The 21424-nt window shown below is 35.5% G+C and overlaps 2 protein-coding genes across 3 annotated transcripts; both read right to left on the reverse strand.

Moving 5' to 3' along the window:
- Positions 1-371: 371 nt before the first annotated feature.
- Positions 372-19775, reverse strand: LOC100267259 (protein FAR1-RELATED SEQUENCE 5). 2 transcript variants are annotated; one of them, XM_002273053.5, is made up of 4 exons: positions 19518-19775; positions 12619-12833; positions 10021-10063; positions 372-2933 (listed from the first exon to the last, which is right to left on the reverse strand). In XM_002273053.5, exons 3-4 carry the CDS (start codon positions 10058-10060, stop codon positions 844-846), a joined length of 2130 nt encoding a protein of 709 aa, XP_002273089.3. In that variant the 5' UTR covers positions 10061-10063; positions 12619-12833; positions 19518-19775; the 3' UTR covers positions 372-843. The 2 variants fall into 2 exon arrangements, with proteins under 2 accessions (XP_002273089.3, XP_010660320.1); XM_010662018.3 differs by having other exon boundaries at positions 372-2939.
- On the reverse strand, positions 10830-12674 carry LOC104881588 (putative pentatricopeptide repeat-containing protein At3g15130). The gene has a single exon (XM_010662163.1). It carries the CDS (start codon positions 12672-12674, stop codon positions 10830-10832), a length of 1845 nt encoding a protein of 614 aa, XP_010660465.1.
- Positions 19776-21424: the final 1649 nt, after the last annotated feature.

Raw genomic sequence — 21424 nt, forward strand, 5'->3', positions numbered from 1 at the left:
GCTCCAGAGAGATGAGCTTATTCGAGTTTGAACTCTTCAGTAAACCCTGGCCATAATTGAAACTCAAAACCCTAAGTCTGAGCTCCACTGTGGCTTAAGGGCTTCTTCATAAAGTGTCCTAGAAGGAAGGATGTACAGTGGTAGATGAAAAAGATTATTCACACATGGAAAATAAGGTAACGGGAGAAATAGTTGATGAACTTTACAAACTTTAATTTATCCCTTTCAAGTGATCCCATGAGGCTACACCAAAGTCTTCATTTGGTTGAGATCTTGAGTTCAAGAGTTCAACTCTTGGAGTGATTAATAGAATTTCAAACTAGCAACCTTCCCAAATCTAATTCAGGAGCAGGAGAATATGAAATTCAACCTTAAGTCAAATTGTTGAATCTTTTCCAATGATTTCTGCAGTCATTCCATCACTAATAAAATCAGTTGATTATATCCATGTACAGTGCATCCCATTCTGAAGACCAACATAGAATTGGTCTATTATCAGCAATACAACAGTAAAAGTCAGCCTAAAAGCAAGTGTTTTTATCCAGTAATGAAGGAAAGCAAAACTGTACAATCCTGATGATAAGTGCAACAGCATTACGATGATGCAGTGTAAGGGACTAGACTTACAGGACCAATTGCTGGCCTCCAGAGTGATCCACCTTATGAAAACGTCCAGTGAGATCCACCTAATCAAATCCCTGAAGCCTTTCTCACTTTGTAAGAATTGTGAGCACTATTGGGATGTTGTTCATTCACAATGGACAGTCATCAGGCATTAAATGAGAGAGAACCATAAGCATAAGTGAAGAAGACAAAGGCTAATATGCAAATTTTATTCAATTATTATAGTCCCGATCTCCCATCATAGTTTGCATCTTCAATATTGTCATCATCTTCACTTTGGGAAGCATCTGTACAAATTTTATTGATTTCATGATATTTTTTCGAATATATCTTTTCCAACCCAAGCATGCTGTCTTTGAATATTCTATTCAGAAAGAGATACCCTTCCTCAGAGTCAGCTGCCCATGTTGACAGTCTAATAGCCTTTTGGGTCAAGTCTTTGTAGCGGCTCAACATTAACAACTTGGGGTCCTCTTTGGTAATGCATCCATCAAAATTTTCTATATTTTCAACCCTTGCATCCTTTGTCCACCTTTTCAAAATGTATTTTTCTGGAACAACTTTTATACTCCTAACACCAAGCACCTTCAAAGCATGGCTACAGAGAATTCCGGCATACTCAAACTTCATACAGCTGCACTCAACCGTTTCATCTGATGAGTTGAATGCAACAGTATGCTGACAAAGTTTCCCAAAACTACTTAGCTTGTACTCAGACAATGGTCCATTCTCATTGCATTGGTCAATAACAAGATCACAAGAGTCTTCAAATTCCTTTTGAAAAATTTCAAAAACTTCGGGAGAGTAGATGTCCCAAGCGTGCTTCAACACAACTGCACTTGTTTCCAGCATTGGGGCACGTTGGCTCACGATATTAGATTGCAATTCTTTGTCACGCAAGTCGACCACCATCCTCTCAAAATGGTTGAAAAACTGCAGTATGTCTACATCAGATTTCAAATATTTTCTCAAACAACTGTTAAAACCCTCACTTAGCCAAGTGCTCTTTAAGTCGCCACAAAACATTCGTCTCCCATATACCATAGCCCATTTCTCTTTTTCTTTGAATAGGTCTGCTAGCCATGCATTTCCCCGAAGACTATATTTGTCCAGTATAGCTTCCCATGACTGGAAAAATTCTTCTTCCTTCACAGGTTCACATATACAATTACGGAAATCTTTGCCAAACTCATCTTGATCCTCTAGAAGATGCCCTAGGTGTCGCATTGCATTTTGCCACATATTCCATATGCATATACGATGATATGTCGCAGGAAATACCAACCCAATTGCTTTTGCAATTGCCATATCCTGAACTGTGAGAATTGTTTTTGGTTTCCTTCCAGACATCGCCTGCATGAATGTTTGGAATAACCAGTGAAAAGATTCAGGGGCCTCATCATATAAAAGAGCAGCCCCGAACACTACCATTTCTTTGTGATGGTTCACTCCTATAAAAGCTGCCAATGGCCTACAAAGTTGATTTGTTCTGTAGGTTGTGTCAAAATAAACCACATCACCAAAATGACTATAATCAATCATCATCTTTGAGTCCGCCCAAAATATGTTTGTTATCTGCTCATCCATATCAAGCTGTACAGCATAGAAGAACATTGGGTTTCCAGTTTGTTGACTTTGAAAATAATATAGCAAACTTCCTGCCTCTCCCCTTTTCATATCTTTCGTCCGTCTAGCATGTAAATCAATTGGAAGATGAGCAACATTTTCCCGAATCCCATCTTCTTTACCCATCAACTTAAAGGTTAATTTCCTCTGAATACTAGACCTGTCCGCTAGGTCAGCTTCGATGGCTTGAGAAACGGTTAGTTTTCTATGTGATGGCAATGCATGAACATATTCAGGGCCTACAACTTCATGATTATGATTTGCTTCAAAGTGGATTACACGATATCTCCCATCAGATTGACGAGATATGGTCATTTGTGCCAGGCAACCTGTTCTGACCTCCTTGTGGGGTTTCTTCACATTCAGATTCCGTTTGTCTGGAAGCCGAAAACCCCGTTTAAAACAAACAAACCTTCGTGACATCACACTGCCATCTATCTTGCTTCTATTTTTAAAATCTTTCCGAACACTAAAGCCTACCAATCCAGCATATGCATTATAGAATCTGTATGCATGATCTTCTGATTCAAATTTCATACCTATTTTTGGCAACCCATCTGGTGACTCAACCTCAGAACTATGACACTGTTGCTCTGCATCAATATCCAATAGACTTGATGTTTGAATTTGGTCTTCCATTTTGCCTTCATGAAAGCTTTCTGACATATCAGTAGAATCAATGTCTGGACCTTAATTGAAAAGAAAGAAAATGAGAGAAGGCAATGAAGGCAAGGAAACAAAATATGAACAGCATCTCATTTTCTTCAAGAAAAGAATATAGAAGCACATACTTCAAGCTTCAAAGCAACTGTCTATAATGTATGGGTTATGTTTGGATGGTCAAACAACAAAACCTAATAAATTACACCCACTAAATCTTTGTGGTCTATATCCATCATTCATTAAATTTATATGGGTTCAACAACTACCATCACATGGATTGAATTTTAACAACAATCTTTTAAAAGTATGATAAAACACAACTTAGGTTGGGCATTGACAAGGAGATAAGGTGAAAAGTTTAATCTTTTAAAAGAAAAAAAAAGTATAAAAATAATAAAATTTATTCCTCCCATTAGAATGTAACCAAGTTCAGAAAGATATGGATTTAGAGATCTAGTTTAGTTTCAGAAGGCCTTCCAACTCCTTCAAAAGTCCCCCACTTCTATCAAAGATAATACTTGTTTCAAGACCCAAAAATGGAAGAAAAAAATCAACCAAAATTATGAACAAGGAACAAAACCTCAACATCAATTGAGAATTCAAGAGTCCAGAAGCATATAGACATGTAGGACATACTAAAACTCTCTTGATTTCACTAAGAAAAATAAGCGAAATTAGTACCAAAACTTGGAAATTTAAAATGAAGTTTTTAAATTGTTAACACGAGTTCAAAATATAAAGTCAAAATCCTATTCCATTTCTTGTCACTTTAGAAACTGGGAAGATGGCCTTGTCAGAGTAGTTCACTGGGATTTATGGCAAATTAAAGAGGAGGGAGAGGAGAGATGTGGGAGGAGGTAGCCTCAATTAGAGGGCTGTGGGAAGAGCCTTGGTATTTGGGTGGGGATCTTAATGTGGTGCCCTTTCCAGTTGAAAAAGGAATTACAGGCGGAAGTCCTTAGCCATAAGTGCATTTTCCAACCTTATAGAAGAGCTTGGGTTGGTAGACCCACCTCTAGTTGGTGACGAATTCACTAGGTGTGGAGGGTAGGAAGGTTCTCCAAAGCTTGGTTGGATGCTTTCTTTTCTTTGGTGATTGGGAGGAGCATTTTTGAGGAGTATCCAACAATTATTGCCAAGGACAATGTATGACCACTGTCCTATTTTCCTTAACAGAGGAGGAGAGATGAAAGGAAAAGGTCCATTTAGATTAAAAAATAAGTAGTCAAAACAGGAAGGAGTCAGGGAGCTAATCAAAGAATGGTGGCAAAAGTACAAGTTTGGGGGCAGTCCAAGCTTTGTGATTGTTAAGAAGCTACAAGCCTTGAAGGAAGACCTTAAAGGAATGGAATAGATAGGTGTTCAGCAAAGTATTAGTCAAAAAGAGAGCTGCTTTGTAGTTGATAAAATACTGGGACAATATAAAGGGTCAGACCTCTTTTAGAGGACAGGAGGAATCAAAAGTTAGCTAAGGATGAATACAACCATTTAGCCATCTTAAAAGAAACATCATGGAGGCAGAAATCGAGGATTCTTTAGCTAAAGGAAGATAACAACAAAAGATTCTTTCATTGTATGGCTAATACACACTTGAATGTCATTTTTTAATAGTAGTACAAATGTCAATAGGGTTTGGATTGCAAAAAAGGAGCTTAAGGGTGGAATTTTATCCTATTTTAAGTTTATGTTTGAAATCCCCAACTGTGGGACCTGACATGGCAGTGGACCTCTTTAGGTACATTGATAAATTGGATGGAGAGAGTCAAATTAAACGAATTTTTTTGCAAAAATTATCGAATCCAAAAGTTCAATAGAAAATTATCGAATCTAAATTAAAGAGCTCTTTTTTGGAGGAGGAGGTGTTAGCATTATCAGAGTTGGGAGGAGATACAGAACCAGGGCCAGATAGATTCTCAATGCCCTTTTAAAAGTTTTATTGGCCTATAATAGAAATGGGGGTGATGCAGCTATTCGAGGAATTTCACTCTAAGGATTTTGTTGAACATAGCCTAAATGCATATTTTTTGTTCTTATTCCTAGGAAGGGTGGAGCAATGATATTTAGGATTTTAAATCAATTAGTCTTGTGGGCAGCCTTTATAAACTTCTAGTGAAAGTTTTGGCAAATAGGCTGAAAAGGATGGTTAGAAAGGTTGTATCACAAGATCAGAATGCCTTTGTGGGGGGCTTAGCAGATCCTTGGTGTAGCTTTGATAGTAAATGAGGCCATTGATTGAAGGAAAAAAAAGGTTCCAAGGCGGGTTTGGTTTGTAAACTAGATATAGAAAAAACATACGACCATTTGATTTGAAAGTTTCTCCATTCAGTTTTGGAAAATGTGAGTTTTGGTCATAAATGGAGAAAGTGGGTACATTTATGTATATCCACTTTGAAGATGTTAGTCCTAGTTAATGGTACTCCCATAGACTTTTAGAGGCTTGCAAAAAGGGGATCTTCTTTCACCTTATCTATTTATGATAGTCATCAAAGCTATTAGTTGTCTAATATCAAAAGCAAAGTAGGGAGGATTCATCAGCAACTTTAAGGTAGAGAGTAAAGGGGGAGAAGGAATGTATGTTTCTCAGCTATTGTTTGCAGAATGATAGTCTTCTTCTCTATGAGGTCAACAAAGATCAATTGAGATAATAGAGATGGACTGTAAAATATGCTTTAAGCTCGTATCAAGTCTAAAAATAAACATGCAAAAAAGTGAACTTATACACATAGAGGAAGTGAAGGAAGTGGTTGGGTGCAAGGTGGGGAGACTCCCTGCTTCTTATCTTAGTCTACCTTTGGGATCATCTCATAAGTATTGTACTTTATGGGATATGGTAGAGAAGAGATTCACAAAGAGATTGGCCTCTTGGAAGAAGCAGTACATGTCTAAAGGAGGAAGATTAGTACTTATAAAGAGCACCCCATCAAGCTTTCCAACACATTTCATGTCTAATTTTGCAATTCTCAGAAAAGTGAGGATTAGATTAGAAGAAAATTTTGAGAGATTTTTGGTGGGGAAATCATTTGGAACGAAAAAAGATGCATCTAATGAGCTGGTCGATTGTTTACAAAGGTAAGAAGTATGGAGGTTAGGGAATTAGGAGATTAAAGATTCTAAATTGACTCTTACAAGGCAAGTGGTTATGGAAGTTCGCCCATGAGAATGATAGCTTGTGGAGGAAGGATCATTCTAGGAAAATTTAGGGAAATGGATGTGGGTGGAGCACCTAAGAGGTGAGGGAGACTTTTGGAACGAGTCTATGCAAAGACATTAGAAAAGGATGGCAAGACTTTAGACTCAAGCCAACTATCCAGGTCAAAAATTGTAGGTGAACTAAATTCTGGTAGGATAAATGAGCGGGGGACAATCAATTGAAAGAAACATTCCTTTTGCTATTCAAACTAGCTTCTTCCAAGGATGCTACAGTTGCAGATTTATGGGAAGAGGGAGGAAATGGAGGCCATTGGTTGGTGTACTACAAAAGACTCTTGCAAGATTGGGAAAGCTAGGTGATGTCTGATGACCCAATATATGGAACTTATTCATTCTATGAGTGTGCAAGAAGCAAGGGAAGACAATTTATTATGGAAAGAGGATACTAGAGGAAAATTCAATCTAAAGTCGCATGACAATTCTTTGTGTTGAGACTAAAGTTGTATAGAAATTTGGGGGCTCTCAAGCTCCTTTGAGAACACATTCTTTTTCTTAGGAAACAGTATGAAAAAAGATCTCGATCATAGATATTCTAATGAAGAAAGGGAGAATGATGATTAATAGACTTCTTTGTAAAGATATTGAAGAATCAGCTTATCACATCTTGATATATTGTGATAGGACAAAAAAGCTACGGATGTTTCTATTGGCAATCTCTGGTCCAAAATGGGTGTTTCCTGCTTTAGTGAGAAATCTCTTCCTTGGGTGGAAGTTTAAAGGGATAAGAGAATGATAGTAGTGCATGTCTCCCCCATGCTTGTTCTGATGCATCTAGAAAGAGCACAAAGAAGAACTTTCGGATCAAAGGTTGAAACTTCATTCAATCCTTATTGGAGTGATCTCACATTTCGATGGAAATGGACAATCACTCAATGTTAGATTTCTCAGCTAGCCTTAACTGTGGTTAGATTTGTTTTAATGAAGGCAGTTTTATATATATGCTTCTTGGTCTGCTCATTTTGAAGCTTTTTCTATACCACCTATATGCATAGGTTGCATCCCCTTTGTTTAGTGCTTTTTAATAGATGTTACGTTTGCTTATACATACATATATATATATGTGTGTGTGTGTGTGTGTGTGTGTCTGTGTGTGTACAGCAAAAGAGAGAGAGAGAGAGAGAGATAAATCAAATGTGAAAAGGACTCTTTTAACAAAGAGGGAGTATAATGTGAAAAGTACACTTTTGGGGAGGTATATTAGTAAATTATCTTTGCCAACTAGTTGTGCATTATTGTGAAATGAAAAGCATCTCATCCAAACACCACCATCACAATTCACACATGTTAAAACAAGGTACCACCAGTATCTACAACACATCCAAAAGCAACACCTAAGAACACCTTCTCATCTACTTTACAGAAGCAGAAATACATATGGGCACTCACAATGATGGAAGGAGAAACACAAAACTTCGCCCTCTTAAAAATCAAAGAATGGTCCATACCACCCAGCTACCTCTCTCTAAATCACCCCAACTGGATCAATATTTATGCAGAGACAAACAAAAAAGAATGGGAAGGTTTGAACTTGATGATAATGGCATAGAAAGGTTGTAGTAGACCCAAATAATTATTTGAATTATAAATTATGTACACAATTACATTGCACAGGTGCACAATAAGGTCAAGGTTAGTCTTCTAAAACCTGGATGAAAGTATAGCCAAGGGTCAAGAAAAACCACTAGTGATTTAAAAGAAAAGGAGAGAGAAAGGAAGGAAAAAGGAAGAAGAAAACTGAGATACAAGAAGTTTGATAAAAAGATTACTGAGAATTTATAGCTAAATTATTAGTGTGCAATTTTTGGTGTTGAATTTGTAGGAGTAAAACTCTTGTGACTATTGTCTAAAATAAGTACTAAATTGTATTAAATTATTTGGTACATGTTTTTTTGTTTTTTTTTTGGTGCTCTAAGGCCAAGCTCAAGTGGTAAATTCGGGTACAAATGAGTTGTGAGGAATTGTTCTATTCTACAAACTGCACATGGCCTTACCATTTCATGCGATATTTCTAATTAGTAGACATGAGCATCACATTTCTCCCCTTTTTAATGCAATTTCCATTATTTGTGTTCTCTGCCAAACTTTCTTTTTCAACTAGATCTCTTTCCATGGTGATAACTCCAAGATCTCATCAAAATCTTTGGTGACATTACCGAAATTTGCCACTTTTTATGACAGAAAGATGATAAAAAAGAACACAGATCTCATCAATCTCAAAGCAAAAATCTTATTAGTATTGTCTAAAATATGTACTAAATGGATTAAACTAATTGTTGAGTGTGAATTTTTTTTTCTACCTTCCAAGGCCTAGCTCCTATTAAGGGATTGGAGTAGAGACGGGGGAGGCTCTAGGTTTAATTTCTTGCAAAAATAAAAAATAAGGAACAAAAATTATTACCTAAAAGGAGGAAAAAAGAAAAGAAGTAAAAAACTGTGAAACTGTTTTATTTTTGCAGACTACACATGGCGAAATCATTACGTGCCACATATCTAATAAGTAGACATATAAGCATTACATTTCTTCCTTTTTTAAACATAATTTCTATTTATGTCATTTCTTGTAACGAGGAATCCACCCCAATAACAAGGAATTTATCCTAATTGCCAATGAAGCAAACCTTGGTCCATATGGGCCTGCTTCTCTACCAAACACCACCTTAAATACCAAGGAGGCTCAAGCTTGAAACTTCTGGTTGATTGCTAAAGGGCACTACAGCTGAGCTACACTCCAAGGGGCATGATTTCCATTATTGTTGTGCCTTGCTCAAGTCTCTTTCTCAACTAGATCTCTTTGCTTAGTAACAGCTCCAAGACCTCGTCAAAATCTTTGGTGACATTGCTGAAATCTACTGCTTTTTATTATAAAAAGAAGATTGAAAAGAAATGTAAATCTCTATAACATCTCAAAATCTCTCCAATGAGAAAAAGTTTGAGGTAAACTATAGCATGCTAAAATATCTTATCCTTGAAGAAGCAAGATTCTAGTCCTTGATTATGAGAGTTGGGATTGGTTCTAAACAAACAAAGAATAAGCTCTTCCAACTAATTTGAACTACAAGGCCTGATTCATATGTTTTTACATAACTCTGCCAAAGTAATTGCCAAACAAGCATAATAAATAAATTGCTTTACTCCAAAAATAAATCTTGGATTCCTTCAATTAGCACCCTGAAGAATTCACATACATTTAACCCACAAAATAACCTAATTTAATGCAACAGGAAGATTTTCATGCAAACAGGCATATCTTTTTGTTTTCTATTTCAAATATAGATAATTATAGGATTCATTATTTTCAGAATTTTTAAGGACTCAAGCACAATTTGTTCTCATTCAAACAAGGATGATTTAAACATTTACAAACTAGTGTAGGCTGCCCTATTATAAATATGTTTTGAAACTGAAAACTTTATATATTAGTAATTAAAAATATTTTCAGGCTATTTCCATATATCATCAAATATTAGTATTTTTATACAGATTAACATATCCACTTACGATTATAAGCTCATACTTCATAGGATAACACAATAATATCCTCTAAATAAAAACCAGAAAGGCTGAGTCTAGGAAAATGAACTTCCCAGATTTATTCAATCCATAATCATTGAATAATATCAATTAATAGCTTGCTTGCATGTGCCCATATAAAACACTATCATCTTTAATAGGACACTTTTTAAGACTACAAGTGCCTTTGGACTAGAATCATTTGGGTGGTATTTTAAAAGAATATATCACATACATATCCAAGGACATGGAATGGTAATTTTCTTGTTGTTTAATGGTAATATTCTCTAATACATAACAACTAACGTTCCACCATGATTATTCAGGGATTACTGCAAAGATGCTAACTTACAATGCTTCCAAGCTACGGTTCAGTAGAAAACTTACCCAATGTTAAGAGAGATGAAAAATAGCAAGCCAGCACCATACCCTGTAATGTGTAGAAATAGTAAATAAGATACATGGCAACATATTAACATCATGTTTTGAAAAATTTTAACAGTGGTAGAGAGGGTACATATGGACTATAACCCTGGCTTGAAAGAAGTGAACTACTCTGTCTGTGTTATGTTGAAGTAATAGAAAATTTATTGGACCCTTTTCATAGGATTTATGCATAAATAAAGATGAAGCTTCAAAATTATACTGGAGATAATTACCTCAGTGACAAAAGTTGCAAAGGTAGGGCAAAGCAGACCTTGGCAACATAGGGTGGACAACATTTGCAAACTTAGATGTCATATTGGTAGATAAGGAAGTTAAGTTTTATGAGACATGCGTTCTAGAGATGAAGACTGAAATGGGTAATTATGCAGTTCACTTCATGAAGCTTTTATATTTATTAATAGAATGAGTATTTGCAATTAATGGAACTCTTTTACATTGCAATTTCTGTACAAAGTGTGGAGCCACAAGGTTGCCCATGTCATTTAATTACTTAATGCATTATAAGAAAAGATGCCCTCTGCATTTCAGATGCTTCCAAGTTCCAACATAAATGAACTGAATTTTTTCATGCTTGTTATCAACATCTTCTAGGTTACAAAACCCTGCTTCACATCAAATCTATATTCACAAACTGAGAAATTCCAACAAACAAACTCAAACACAATCATGTGGCCAGCAATTTGGGATAAGAGAGATCAAAAATCAAAATACTTTGCCCCAGATTCCCTGTCACAAAAGCTGAATATCTTTTAGCATGACATCGTCTCCAATGCTACCCAGCTGCATCCAACCTGCTTTTTCAACCCATGACTGACCAGTTTCTCCCTCACCATCACTTTGTCTTCCCAAGATCCTCTTTCAGCATAGATATTGGCTAACAAAACATAAGGTCCATGCCTTCCTGGTTGTAGTTCCATAATCTTTTGGGCAGATTTCTCTCCCAATACCATCTCCCCGTGAACCCTACAAGCACCAAGTAACGTTTCCCATACCAAAACATCTGATTCAATCCCCATCTCATCAATAAAATTCTCTGCCTCATTTAACCTCCCGGCACGGCCTAACATGTCAACAACACAAGCGAAATGCTCCCTTTTAGGCTTGAGATTATGATCTTCAATCATTATTTTAAACACCCTTACACCTTCCTCAACAAGACCACCATGACTACATGCATAAAGGCAACCAAGAAATGTAACACCATCTGGAACCAATCCTTCACTTTTCATTTCAGCAAGAATTTCCAGAGCTTCTTTTCCCTTACCATGCTGGCCATAACTCATAATCATCGTTGTGCAAGATACAACATCATGTTTTCCCATTTTCATAAACACCAGGTGTGCATCTTCTAAGCTGCCGCACTTGGAATACATATCTATCAGGGCATTGTTCACTGATAGATCCAATCCAAACCATGATTTTATGATCCTGGCATGAATTTGCTTCCCTTGCTCAAGGTTTGCCAAATTACCATACACAGGAAGAATACTGGAAAAACTGAAATCATTTTCTCTTACACCTAATCTAAGCATTTCCTTAAATAACCCAATTGCTTCCTCATTCTGCTCATTTTGCATGAACCCAGAAATCATTGCGGTCCAGGAGATTATGTTGGGTTCTGAAATGCTCCCAAAAATTTTAACAGGAGATGCCACTCCTTTCTCACACTTTGAATACATTGTTATAAGGGCATTGTAAATTGGCGTTTCATGAGCCAAACCTAATTTTATTGCACTACCATGGAACTGCATCCCATGCTTCAAATCTCCAGGTTTTGAGCATGTCTTTATAATGCTTGTCAAAGTGAAGCCATCGACCCTCACATTTCCTTTAAGCATCTGAGAGAACATTCTCACAGCATGTTCTTTACTGTTGTTCCGTGCGCACCCATCAATCATAATATTCCATGAAACTAAATCCAATTCCATAATCTCATTGAAAGCTTTAATGGCATCTTCTAACTTCATTTGTTTTGCATAGCCATCAACCAATGAACTCCCCACAAATTCATTAGAGCTTAATCCACAACGAACTGTATGGGCATGAAATATCCCTCTTAATCTCAATGCAATCAACCCATCACAAGCACCAATTAACCCAGCAAACGTGATATGGTTGGGCTTAACATCTTCTTTTTTCATCTTGGAATAAAGACCGACTAAATCAAGAGCATCATAATTATTACGGACAGAAGCAGAAATCATTGTGTTAAAAGAAACAACATCTCTCCGAGGCATTGTATCAAACAGTTGATGAGCATGATGAATATGACCAAATTTAAGGTACAAACTAAGTAACTTGTTCCATATCAAGATAAACCCATTAATATTCAATTTTACGAGATAAGTGTGGACTGACATGCCAGTTCGGAGGTCACCAGCATCAGTGCATTCCTGTAAGATTTGGCTAAACTGGTGAAACTTGAAAGAATGATCATCAATGGTTTCAAGTTTTTCAAATGGGATTCCCTCAACTGGATTGGCTAAGCTGGAAATAGTTCTAAGACACCATAACAAAGAGCGGCAGCAATGATGATACCTGCAAGATTCTCTGATCAATTTGCAGATTTGCAGCTTTGCAAGAATTCTCAGCATTTTAACCAATTTTTGACACCAAATTCAGCAACACAACTGCAGAGATATGATCCTGCACCTTTGCATTGACAACCAACAAACTTCTTGTTTGAATTTTATTTTTCTTTTCCTCTTAATATGGACTCGTCAACATGTCAGTAGAATCATCATCCATGAACCCTAAAAATGAAGACAGAAATGAGAAAATACCCAAAAAAAAAAAAAAATCAAAATGAATCACAACAAACTTCAACAAAATCTCATTTTCTCAAGAAATAAAACACACACTTTAACCTTTTCCTTTATAAGAAGGCAAATACTTTAAGCTTACAAAGGACCAAATGTAGAATAGGCCTTCACTATACGTCTGGATGGTAGAGACAACAAAATCTAATAAATCATGTATGAAATTTGCTGACTGTTAAATTTATGTTGGTGCAGCAACTACCATGAAATATATAAGTTTTACAGATTTTATCAGATATATAATACTGCCAAGGCCAGACAACCACAGATATAGAAGATAAAACTTTAACTCTAGTAATCTTCTTTGAAGTAAATATAAAGAACATAAATCTTCTAACCATGTAAACATGAAAATTCAATCAAGTAAGGATCCATGGCCCAACGGTTTCAACAGATTGATTATTCATGCAGAAATATTAGGATTATTTGTTAAAATCTCTATTTTATTTTCCAATAAATTCGAACAGATTAAAACTGATCAGATTTGGAATTTCAGATAAGGTCGAAGTTGTTAGGCTGTTCAAGTTGTTAGGTCCTAGATTTGTGGTTTTTTGTTTCAGCTTATTTATTCCCATGTAATTTCAGACTGAAAAATAAGAAGAATATCCTTTTCTTTCTCTATTTTGCATACATGGTATCAAAGCTTGGCTCTGTATCAACAAAATCTTGATGACTAAAACAGCCATGACTGGAGCAAATAAAAGCTCTGTGTCTTCAACTGTTGCAAGAGGCACACCACCAGTATCTACTGTAAGTCTTAATGGATCTGCAAATCCATCTGTTCAATTAACAGTTCACAAATTGAATGGTAAAAACTATTTGGAGTGGGTACAATCAATCAAGCTTGTGATCAATGGCAAAAGGAAGCTCGGCCACTTAAATGGTGAGACAACAAAACCAGCCGATAACAATCCCATGCTGAAGACATGGAGGTCCAAAAACTCACTAGTTACTGCCTGGCTCATCAATTCCATGGATCCATCCATTGGAAAGAGGTATCTCTTCCTACCAACAGCTAGAGAAGTGTGGGAAGTAGTTCAAGAAACCTACTGGGATTTGGAAAATTCTGCCTCGATTTTTTAATTGAAAACCAAGTTGTGGCAGTCAAAACAAGGCGAGCAAGAGGTGACAAAGTACTATAAAGCCATGAAAGGGCTGTGGCAAGAATTGGATTTATGTTATGAAGAGGAATGGGATTGTCCAACTAAGAATGTGAGGCATATGAAGAGAATGGAGAATGATAAGAGAATTCGCATTCTTGGCAGGTCTTAATAAAAACCTGGATGAAGTTAGAGGCAAAATTTTGGGTAAGAAACCCTTGTCATCTCTCCATGAAGTATTTGATGAAGTTAGAAGGGAAGAAGGTTGAAGGAAGGTAATGATGGGAGAGAATAATCAATCCCTACCCAAGGTTTCTGCTTTGGTATCGAAGGCAAATTCATTTACTCATTCTGGACAGCCACGACAAAATAGAAGGAATGAGAAGGTCCAGTGTGAGCACTGCAATAAACTTTGGCATAAAAAAGAGACATGTTGGACTCTATATGGGAAGCTACAAAACTGGAAGCCGAGGTCATCCAACCAGACCAACCAACCCAACCGTTATTCACAAGCCTTCCAAGTTGAAGTTGAGGAGCAGAATGGTGCAGGAGGAACCACTAAGACACCTTCTTTCAGTAAGGAACAGTTAGATCAACTGTATAAGCTTTTCAAATCCATAAACTTCTCAAAAAATGTGTCTTCCTCTTGTTCTTTAGCCCAAAAAGGTAATTACCTTCAAGCCATTTCATTTAACATGTCCTCAGTTTCAAAGTATCCATGGATCATTGACTCTAGTACAATGGATCACATGATAGGGAATCCTAAATTATTTTCTTCCTGCGGTCTGTGTGCAAGGAATCAGAAAATCTAGACAATCAATGATTCTCTTTCAGCAATTGCTAGAAAAGGCTCAATAGCTATTTCAAAATTCCTTGTTCATCACAATGTCCTTCATGTTTCAAATCTTTCTTGCAATCTATTATCCATTAGGAAACTAACTCAAGACCTAAAGTATTGCGCTAAATTTCTTTCAACTCATTATGAATTCCAAGATGTGGACTCAAAGAGGATGATTAGAGATGCTAATGAAAATAATGGACTCTATTACTTTGAAGATGGTGGTAACCTATGTGGACTAGCTCAAATGACTAATCTCAAATCAATCTTTGTTTCTAGTGACAATGAAATAATGTTGTAGCATTATAAGTTAGGTCATCATAATTTTTAGTATTTGAAGTACTTATTTCCTAATTTGTTCAAGAATAAAAATCCATTTGTTCTTTAATGTGATATTTGTCAAATTGCAAAACATCATCGTGCGTGATTTCCAATGCAACCCTACAAGTCATCCAAACACTTTACTCTTATTCATAGTGATATTTGGGGGCCATATAAAATTCATACAATTTCTATAAAAAAAAAATGGTTTTTGACACTAATTGATGACCATACACGAATTTGTTGGGTTTATTTACTTAAAGAAAAATCAGAGGTTGAACATGTTTTCAAGTATTTTTATAATATGGTTGAAACACAGTTTCAAGAAAAAAATCCAAATGTTTAGGAGAAACAATGGAAAAGAATATTTCAAAAAGATCTTGGGAACATATTTTTTGGAAAAGGGAAGGATTCATCAAAGCTCTTGTAATGACACTCCACAATAGAATGGAGTAGCAAAAAGAAAAAATAAACACCTCCTTGAAGTAGCTAGGTTTTTAATGTTTACAACTAAAGTACCTAAATACTTATGGGGGGAAGCTATTCTTACGCCACTTATCTAATAAATAAAATGCCTTCAAGAATTTTGAATTTTTAGAGTCCATTAAAAATGTTTAAAGAATGTTTTCCAAAGTCACAGTTAATCTTTGATTTACCCCTAAAGCATTTAGTTGTGTTGCTTTTGTGCATGTGCATAATCATAGTTGTAGTAAATTGGATCCACGAGCATTAGAATGTGTTTTTCTTGGCTATTCACCAACACAAAAAGGGTACAAATGTTTTGATCCAAAAACCAAATATATATATATCTCTGTGTGTGTGTGTGGATGTCAGATTCTTTGAGTCTCAAAGCTTTCTTAACACTCCTCTTCAGGTGGAGAATGTATGTGAAAACTCGTTTGAAAATGAGAATAATGGCACAAGTTCTATTAAAAAACCAAGTTTGATAAACTTTGGTTTACCTTTGTTGGATTCGGGAACTTCAAATCTGGAAGTGGGACTACCTAATCCAATGCATACTTATAGACTCAAAATTGGAATAGATCATGACACAAGAACTAGAAAGGATAAATTATATGGGCTTGTCTACTCAAGAAACAAACAAACTCAAAGTAAGGATGACATTACAACCTTACAAGGCCAAAAGTCCAATCCAAGCCCAGATCAGAATGCAACAGATTCATTCAGTCCAAGTATTCCTCATGAAATATCAAGTTCTTTAAATTCTGATGGTCCTAAACCCGTATCCGGTCCAAGTATTCCTTCTGAAAAATTTCATGTTCTTTAAATTCTGATGGTCCTAAACCTATAGACGTTCCTATTTCTCTTAGGAAAGATATCAGAAATTGTACTAAGCATTCAATCTCTGATCATATGTCTTGCAAAAATCTATCACCTTCCTTCTCTATTTTTATCTCACAATTGTCTAGTGTGGATGTACCTAAGAATATATAAGAAGCTCTAAGTGTTCCAAAGTGGAAGGAGGCTATCTTTAAGGAGATGAAGGCTCTAGAGAAGAACAACACATGGGAAAAAGTAAATCTCCCTAAAGGAAAAACGTCGATGGGGTGTAAATGGGTATTCACAGTAAAGTTTAATTTAGATGGATCTCTAGAGCGATATAAAGTCAAGTTAGTAGCTAAAAGTTTTACACGGACATATGGGATAGACTATCAGGAGACCTTTTCAAAGTTGCCAAGTTAAATACAATCCGAGTACTACCTTCTGTAGCCATAAACTTGGAATGGTCCCCATACTAGTTGGATGTTAAGAGTGAGTTTCTTAATGGTGATTTAGAAGACGAAGTCTTCATGGATGCTCTACCAGGATTTAAGGAAAGATTTGGAACCAAAGTATGCAAGCTAAGTAAGTCTTTATATGGTATAAAATAGTCTCCAAGAGCATGGTTCAACAGATTTACAAGGTCGGTTAAGAATCAAGGCTGTAGTCAAGGAAAAACGGATCATACAATGTTCATGAAACATACTGGAGGAGGTAAGATAGCCATTTTGATCGTATATGTAGATGACATCATCCTTACTGGGAGTGATGAAGCCAAGATAGCAAGATTAAAGAAATGCCTTGCAGCTGAATTTGAGACTAAAGACTTGGGCCCCTTACAGTATTTTTTGGGAATGGAAGTCGCCAAATCAAAAAAGGGAGTTGTTGTCACACAAAGAAAGTATGTTGTAGACCTACTTGAAGAAACAACAATGAGTGGTTGTAGACCAAGCGACACCCTAATGGATCCAAACAAACTTAGAGAATTAACCAAGGGAGTGCCAATTGAAATCGGAAGGTATCAATGGCTTGTAGGGAAGTTAATTTACCTTTCCCACACAAGGCCTGACATAGCATTCACAGTGAGTGTTATGAACCAGTTTATGCACTCACCATACAAAAAACATCTTGAAACTGTATATAAGATCCTAAGATATTTAAAGAGTACACCTAGAATGAGGTCTATGTTCAAGAAAAGTGATCAGAGAAGTGTAGAAGTATTTATAGATGCAAACTAGGCAGGTTCAATCACAGATAGAAGATCAACTTCTGGTTATTGTGCCTTTCTTTGGGTCAATCTCGTTACATGGAGAAGCAAAGAGCAAAATGTGGTAGCACAAAGTAGTGCAGAGGTAGAGTTCAAGTATATGAAAAATGGAGTGTGTGAGATATTATGGTTGAAAAGAGTTCTTGAAAAGCTTAAGTTAAATTTAGAACCTCTCATGAAATTGTTCAATGATAACAAGGTAGTGATTAGCATAGCAAACAATCCTGTTCAACATGACCGCACAAAGCATGTCAAGATTGATAGCCATTTTATCAAAGAGAAACTTGAAAGTGACGTTATTTGTATGCCATTTGTCACCATTGGGAAATAGATAGCAGATGCTTCAATTAAGAGCCTTTAAAGACAAGGGTTCGAAACTCTAGTCAACAAGTTGGACATGATTAATATCTATACACCAACTTGAAGGGCGGTGTAGAAATATTAGGATCATATGTTAAAGTTTCTGTCTTATTTTCCAATAAATCCGAACTGATTAAAACTAATCAAATTTGGAATTGCATATAAGGTCAAAGTTGTTAGGCTGTTCAAGCTGCTAGGTTGTTCAAGTTGTTAGGTCCTAGATTTGTGGTTTTTTGTTTCACCCTATTTATTCCCATGTAACTTCAGAACTGAAAAATAAGAAGATTATCCTTTTTTCTTCTGTAGTCTGCATACATAAACAATCAGGCAAACTGAATATTAAAATAGTAATAAAAGGTAGGAAGGAACTTAGAAGCATAATCAACAAGAATGGGAATAAAACTGTCCAGCTCCTAGCTTTAAACATTCCAGTAAACAAGAATTTTCCCCTTCTCATCTCATGTGAGGCTGTAATTTTTGCCCTTGAGGTTCTGGCTCAGGAGGCAAGGGATTGGGTGAGTATGTGGGAGGTTCATGATTCAAGTCTCAAGGAAGGAGCCAGGAAAAAAAATAGGGAGGTTGAGAATTTCCTAAAAATTTTTCAGGGAAACAAAAATTGAACTCTTGGAGTAGATTGGTAGAAAGATATCAGTCTCATTCAACCCTCCCTCTAACTGTATTCAATGATACACACCACTATCTGTATTGTTCATTCTCCATCCATAGTTAGACTATTTGGATTAATAAAATTGAGAAAAAAAAAAAAAGAACAAATTTTCATGTCTAGCATGTTGAAAACATGTTGTAGAAACTAGTTACATTTAGCCACTGAAATTTCCATTGCAGCCCACACAGGCTGAAATTTAAACCATCACATTTCAGTCACAAACTTCCACAAATTTACCTTTTCTGCAACTTCAAGCTTTCAGTGCTACAAATTGGAAAAAGGTTTTTATTACCAAATTTTCAATTTCACGAAACAGAACAATAGACCAGAAAAATGGCCAGAAAATTGTAATTATTTACTGCCATCTCCACGCCATCAACCAAAAACGGCTAAAAAAATCAAAGGAGATTCTCAAAATCAACAAAAGGTTTCTTTAAGAAAGTAACAGAAACATTCACGAGAAGTCATATTATTAATCTAACACCCCACAAATTAGCCAACTATACAGAGTGCCACTCCACAACCCCATGATGCTATCTATACAAAACATATCACCTTAAGCACCTGAGGCAATCAAACTGAACACTGTTCTCTGTTCGGTAGCCGCAAAAACGTAGATAATCAGAAAAATTAATGAAAAAAGAAGTCCAGAATTTGAAATTCAATTTGTAAATTATCGAAAACTCGAGAAACAACAAGCTGGTCTGAACCGAAAAAGGCATAATTTCCTCCATTTTTCAGCTAACCAAACAGACGGCTAATAGAGAAGAAAGGAAAAACTTACATTAAAGGGGTCGCGCTACCAGACAGTGATAGGGTTTATTTTGGAGATGAAGCGTAGGGTCTGTGTTTTTTCCGGCTTTAGATTCATGAGCATTATATATGGTTGTTTCCTTCTTATTTCCGAATTATGACGAGGGAATCTCAAGATTCTCAACAGTCCAAAAAGCACAAAGAAATTGTCTTTAAGTGCTAAGAAATGCTACCTATCAGAACTCGATCCACCATGGAATGGAAAAAAATTTAGGCCATCAAAATTCGCTCAAACAATCAAGTCCTCGTATTAGTATGATATCGTAAACAAAAATAATAAAAAGAATTGAAAAATATTTCATTTTCTTTTATTTTTAGGATTTATTAGAGTGAGCCATGATACACATTACATTAATTATTAATTACTAAGATATAGTTAGAGTGTAGAACAAATTTTTATTTTAATATTTGTAACATTCCAATTGTTTCAGATGCTATTTGGTCATGTGATTTAAAAATTGTTTTCTATTTCTAAAAATAGAAAACTATTTTTAAAATTTTCTAATATTATTTTACCGTTATTCTCTAGAAATAATTTTTAAAAACAGAATGAAATAGAGAATAATATTTAAAGAATAAATAGGATTTGTTTTCACAAATTTTAAAAAATAAAAGGAAAACATGAGTTTAAAAATTATGGTCATATGACTCATATATTATATCATTCAATTATTTTCAAAATTATTATTTTATCTAACTTATATTATGTCAATGTTTATTATACGAATAAATATTTATATTTATTTTAAAATTTTAATAGATACAAATATGAGTCATAATTTACCACACAAAAGTTTAACCTAATAATAAGTTTTTATGTATTTTTCATACATCAAGCCTTGGATTTTCGGGTCACTCAATTCTCCATGGGTTCAATTGAAAATACAAATTGAATAGTCCTTTAATCAAATTATAAAGAATATAAATTGAACCAAGTAGAGATTTGATCTAAGATTAGATTGTTCAAAGATTTTTAAAACCTTGAAAAATAATGTTTTAAGAAATGAAATTAATGTGAAAAAAAAAAATCTACACAATGAAATAAGTTTATTTAATCATGTGATCACTTTTGATTTAAGCTATGTGAAAAATATAAAGAAAAGACAATAGAGAAAAAAAATAAAAGAAAAGAAAAAATGAAAAAATAATTTAAAATTAACAAATTATTTTATATGTTACTTCAAACATATTTTATTTTTTATTTTTTTCAATCTAAAAATTAAATAATTTAAAAATATAAAAATATCTAATTAATTTTAATTATACTTGATTTTCTTTTATACTATGTTAAAACCGTACATTAGAAGATAATTTTCTTTAATATTTGTTAGGAATCCAACATAACTTTATTGTCATCTAGCCATATCGAAGAGCATATCAAAAAGCAATTAACCACTTTGATGGGCTCTATTTGCCACTTCCTTAATAATATATATATAATGGTTTTTTGGTTTAAGAAAATCATTATAATAAATAGATTTTACTTTAGTTGTGACTTTTTTATGATACTAGGTTTGGTCCACGAGCAAGACATGTGAATGGTAGCTGTCAACCCCTTAGCCTCTTGACCCAATGATGGAGGAAAGGGTTTCATGGGAAGGCCTTGCACCCATGGGGATCCTAGGCGGAGAGTAGGGATAACTTGGAGGTTTGACGGTTCAAGCCCCGAAAAGCAAAAATGAGGAGACGAGCAAGACAGGCATAGGCTGCGTGTGCACTAGGCACGCACTAAACAAGCATCTCGCACGCACCAAGCAGTCTCGTGCCTGCATGCGCAACAATCCCGCACTCATGCACACACCACGTCACGCTCATGCCGCGCCCATGTGCTCACCAGGCCACACTCGCACGCACACTTAGTGCACATCATGCACATGT

Source organism: Vitis vinifera, chromosome 14 (assembly GCF_030704535.1).
Source record: "Vitis vinifera cultivar Pinot Noir 40024 chromosome 14, ASM3070453v1".
Taxonomy (NCBI): domain Eukaryota; kingdom Viridiplantae; phylum Streptophyta; class Magnoliopsida; order Vitales; family Vitaceae; genus Vitis; species Vitis vinifera.

Coding starts and splice junctions, on each gene's coding strand:
- LOC100267259 (XM_010662018.3), bottom strand. CDS start 10,060: ATGGTGCTGGCTTGCTATTTTTCATCTCTCTTAACATTGG. Junction 2,940..10,020: donor TTCATCTCTCTTAACATTGG/GTAAGTTTTCTA, acceptor TTTTCAATTAAG/GTCCAGACATTGATTCTACT.
- LOC104881588 (XM_010662163.1), bottom strand. CDS start 12,674: ATGCTGAGAATTCTTGCAAAGCTGCAAATCTGCAAATTGATCAGAGAA.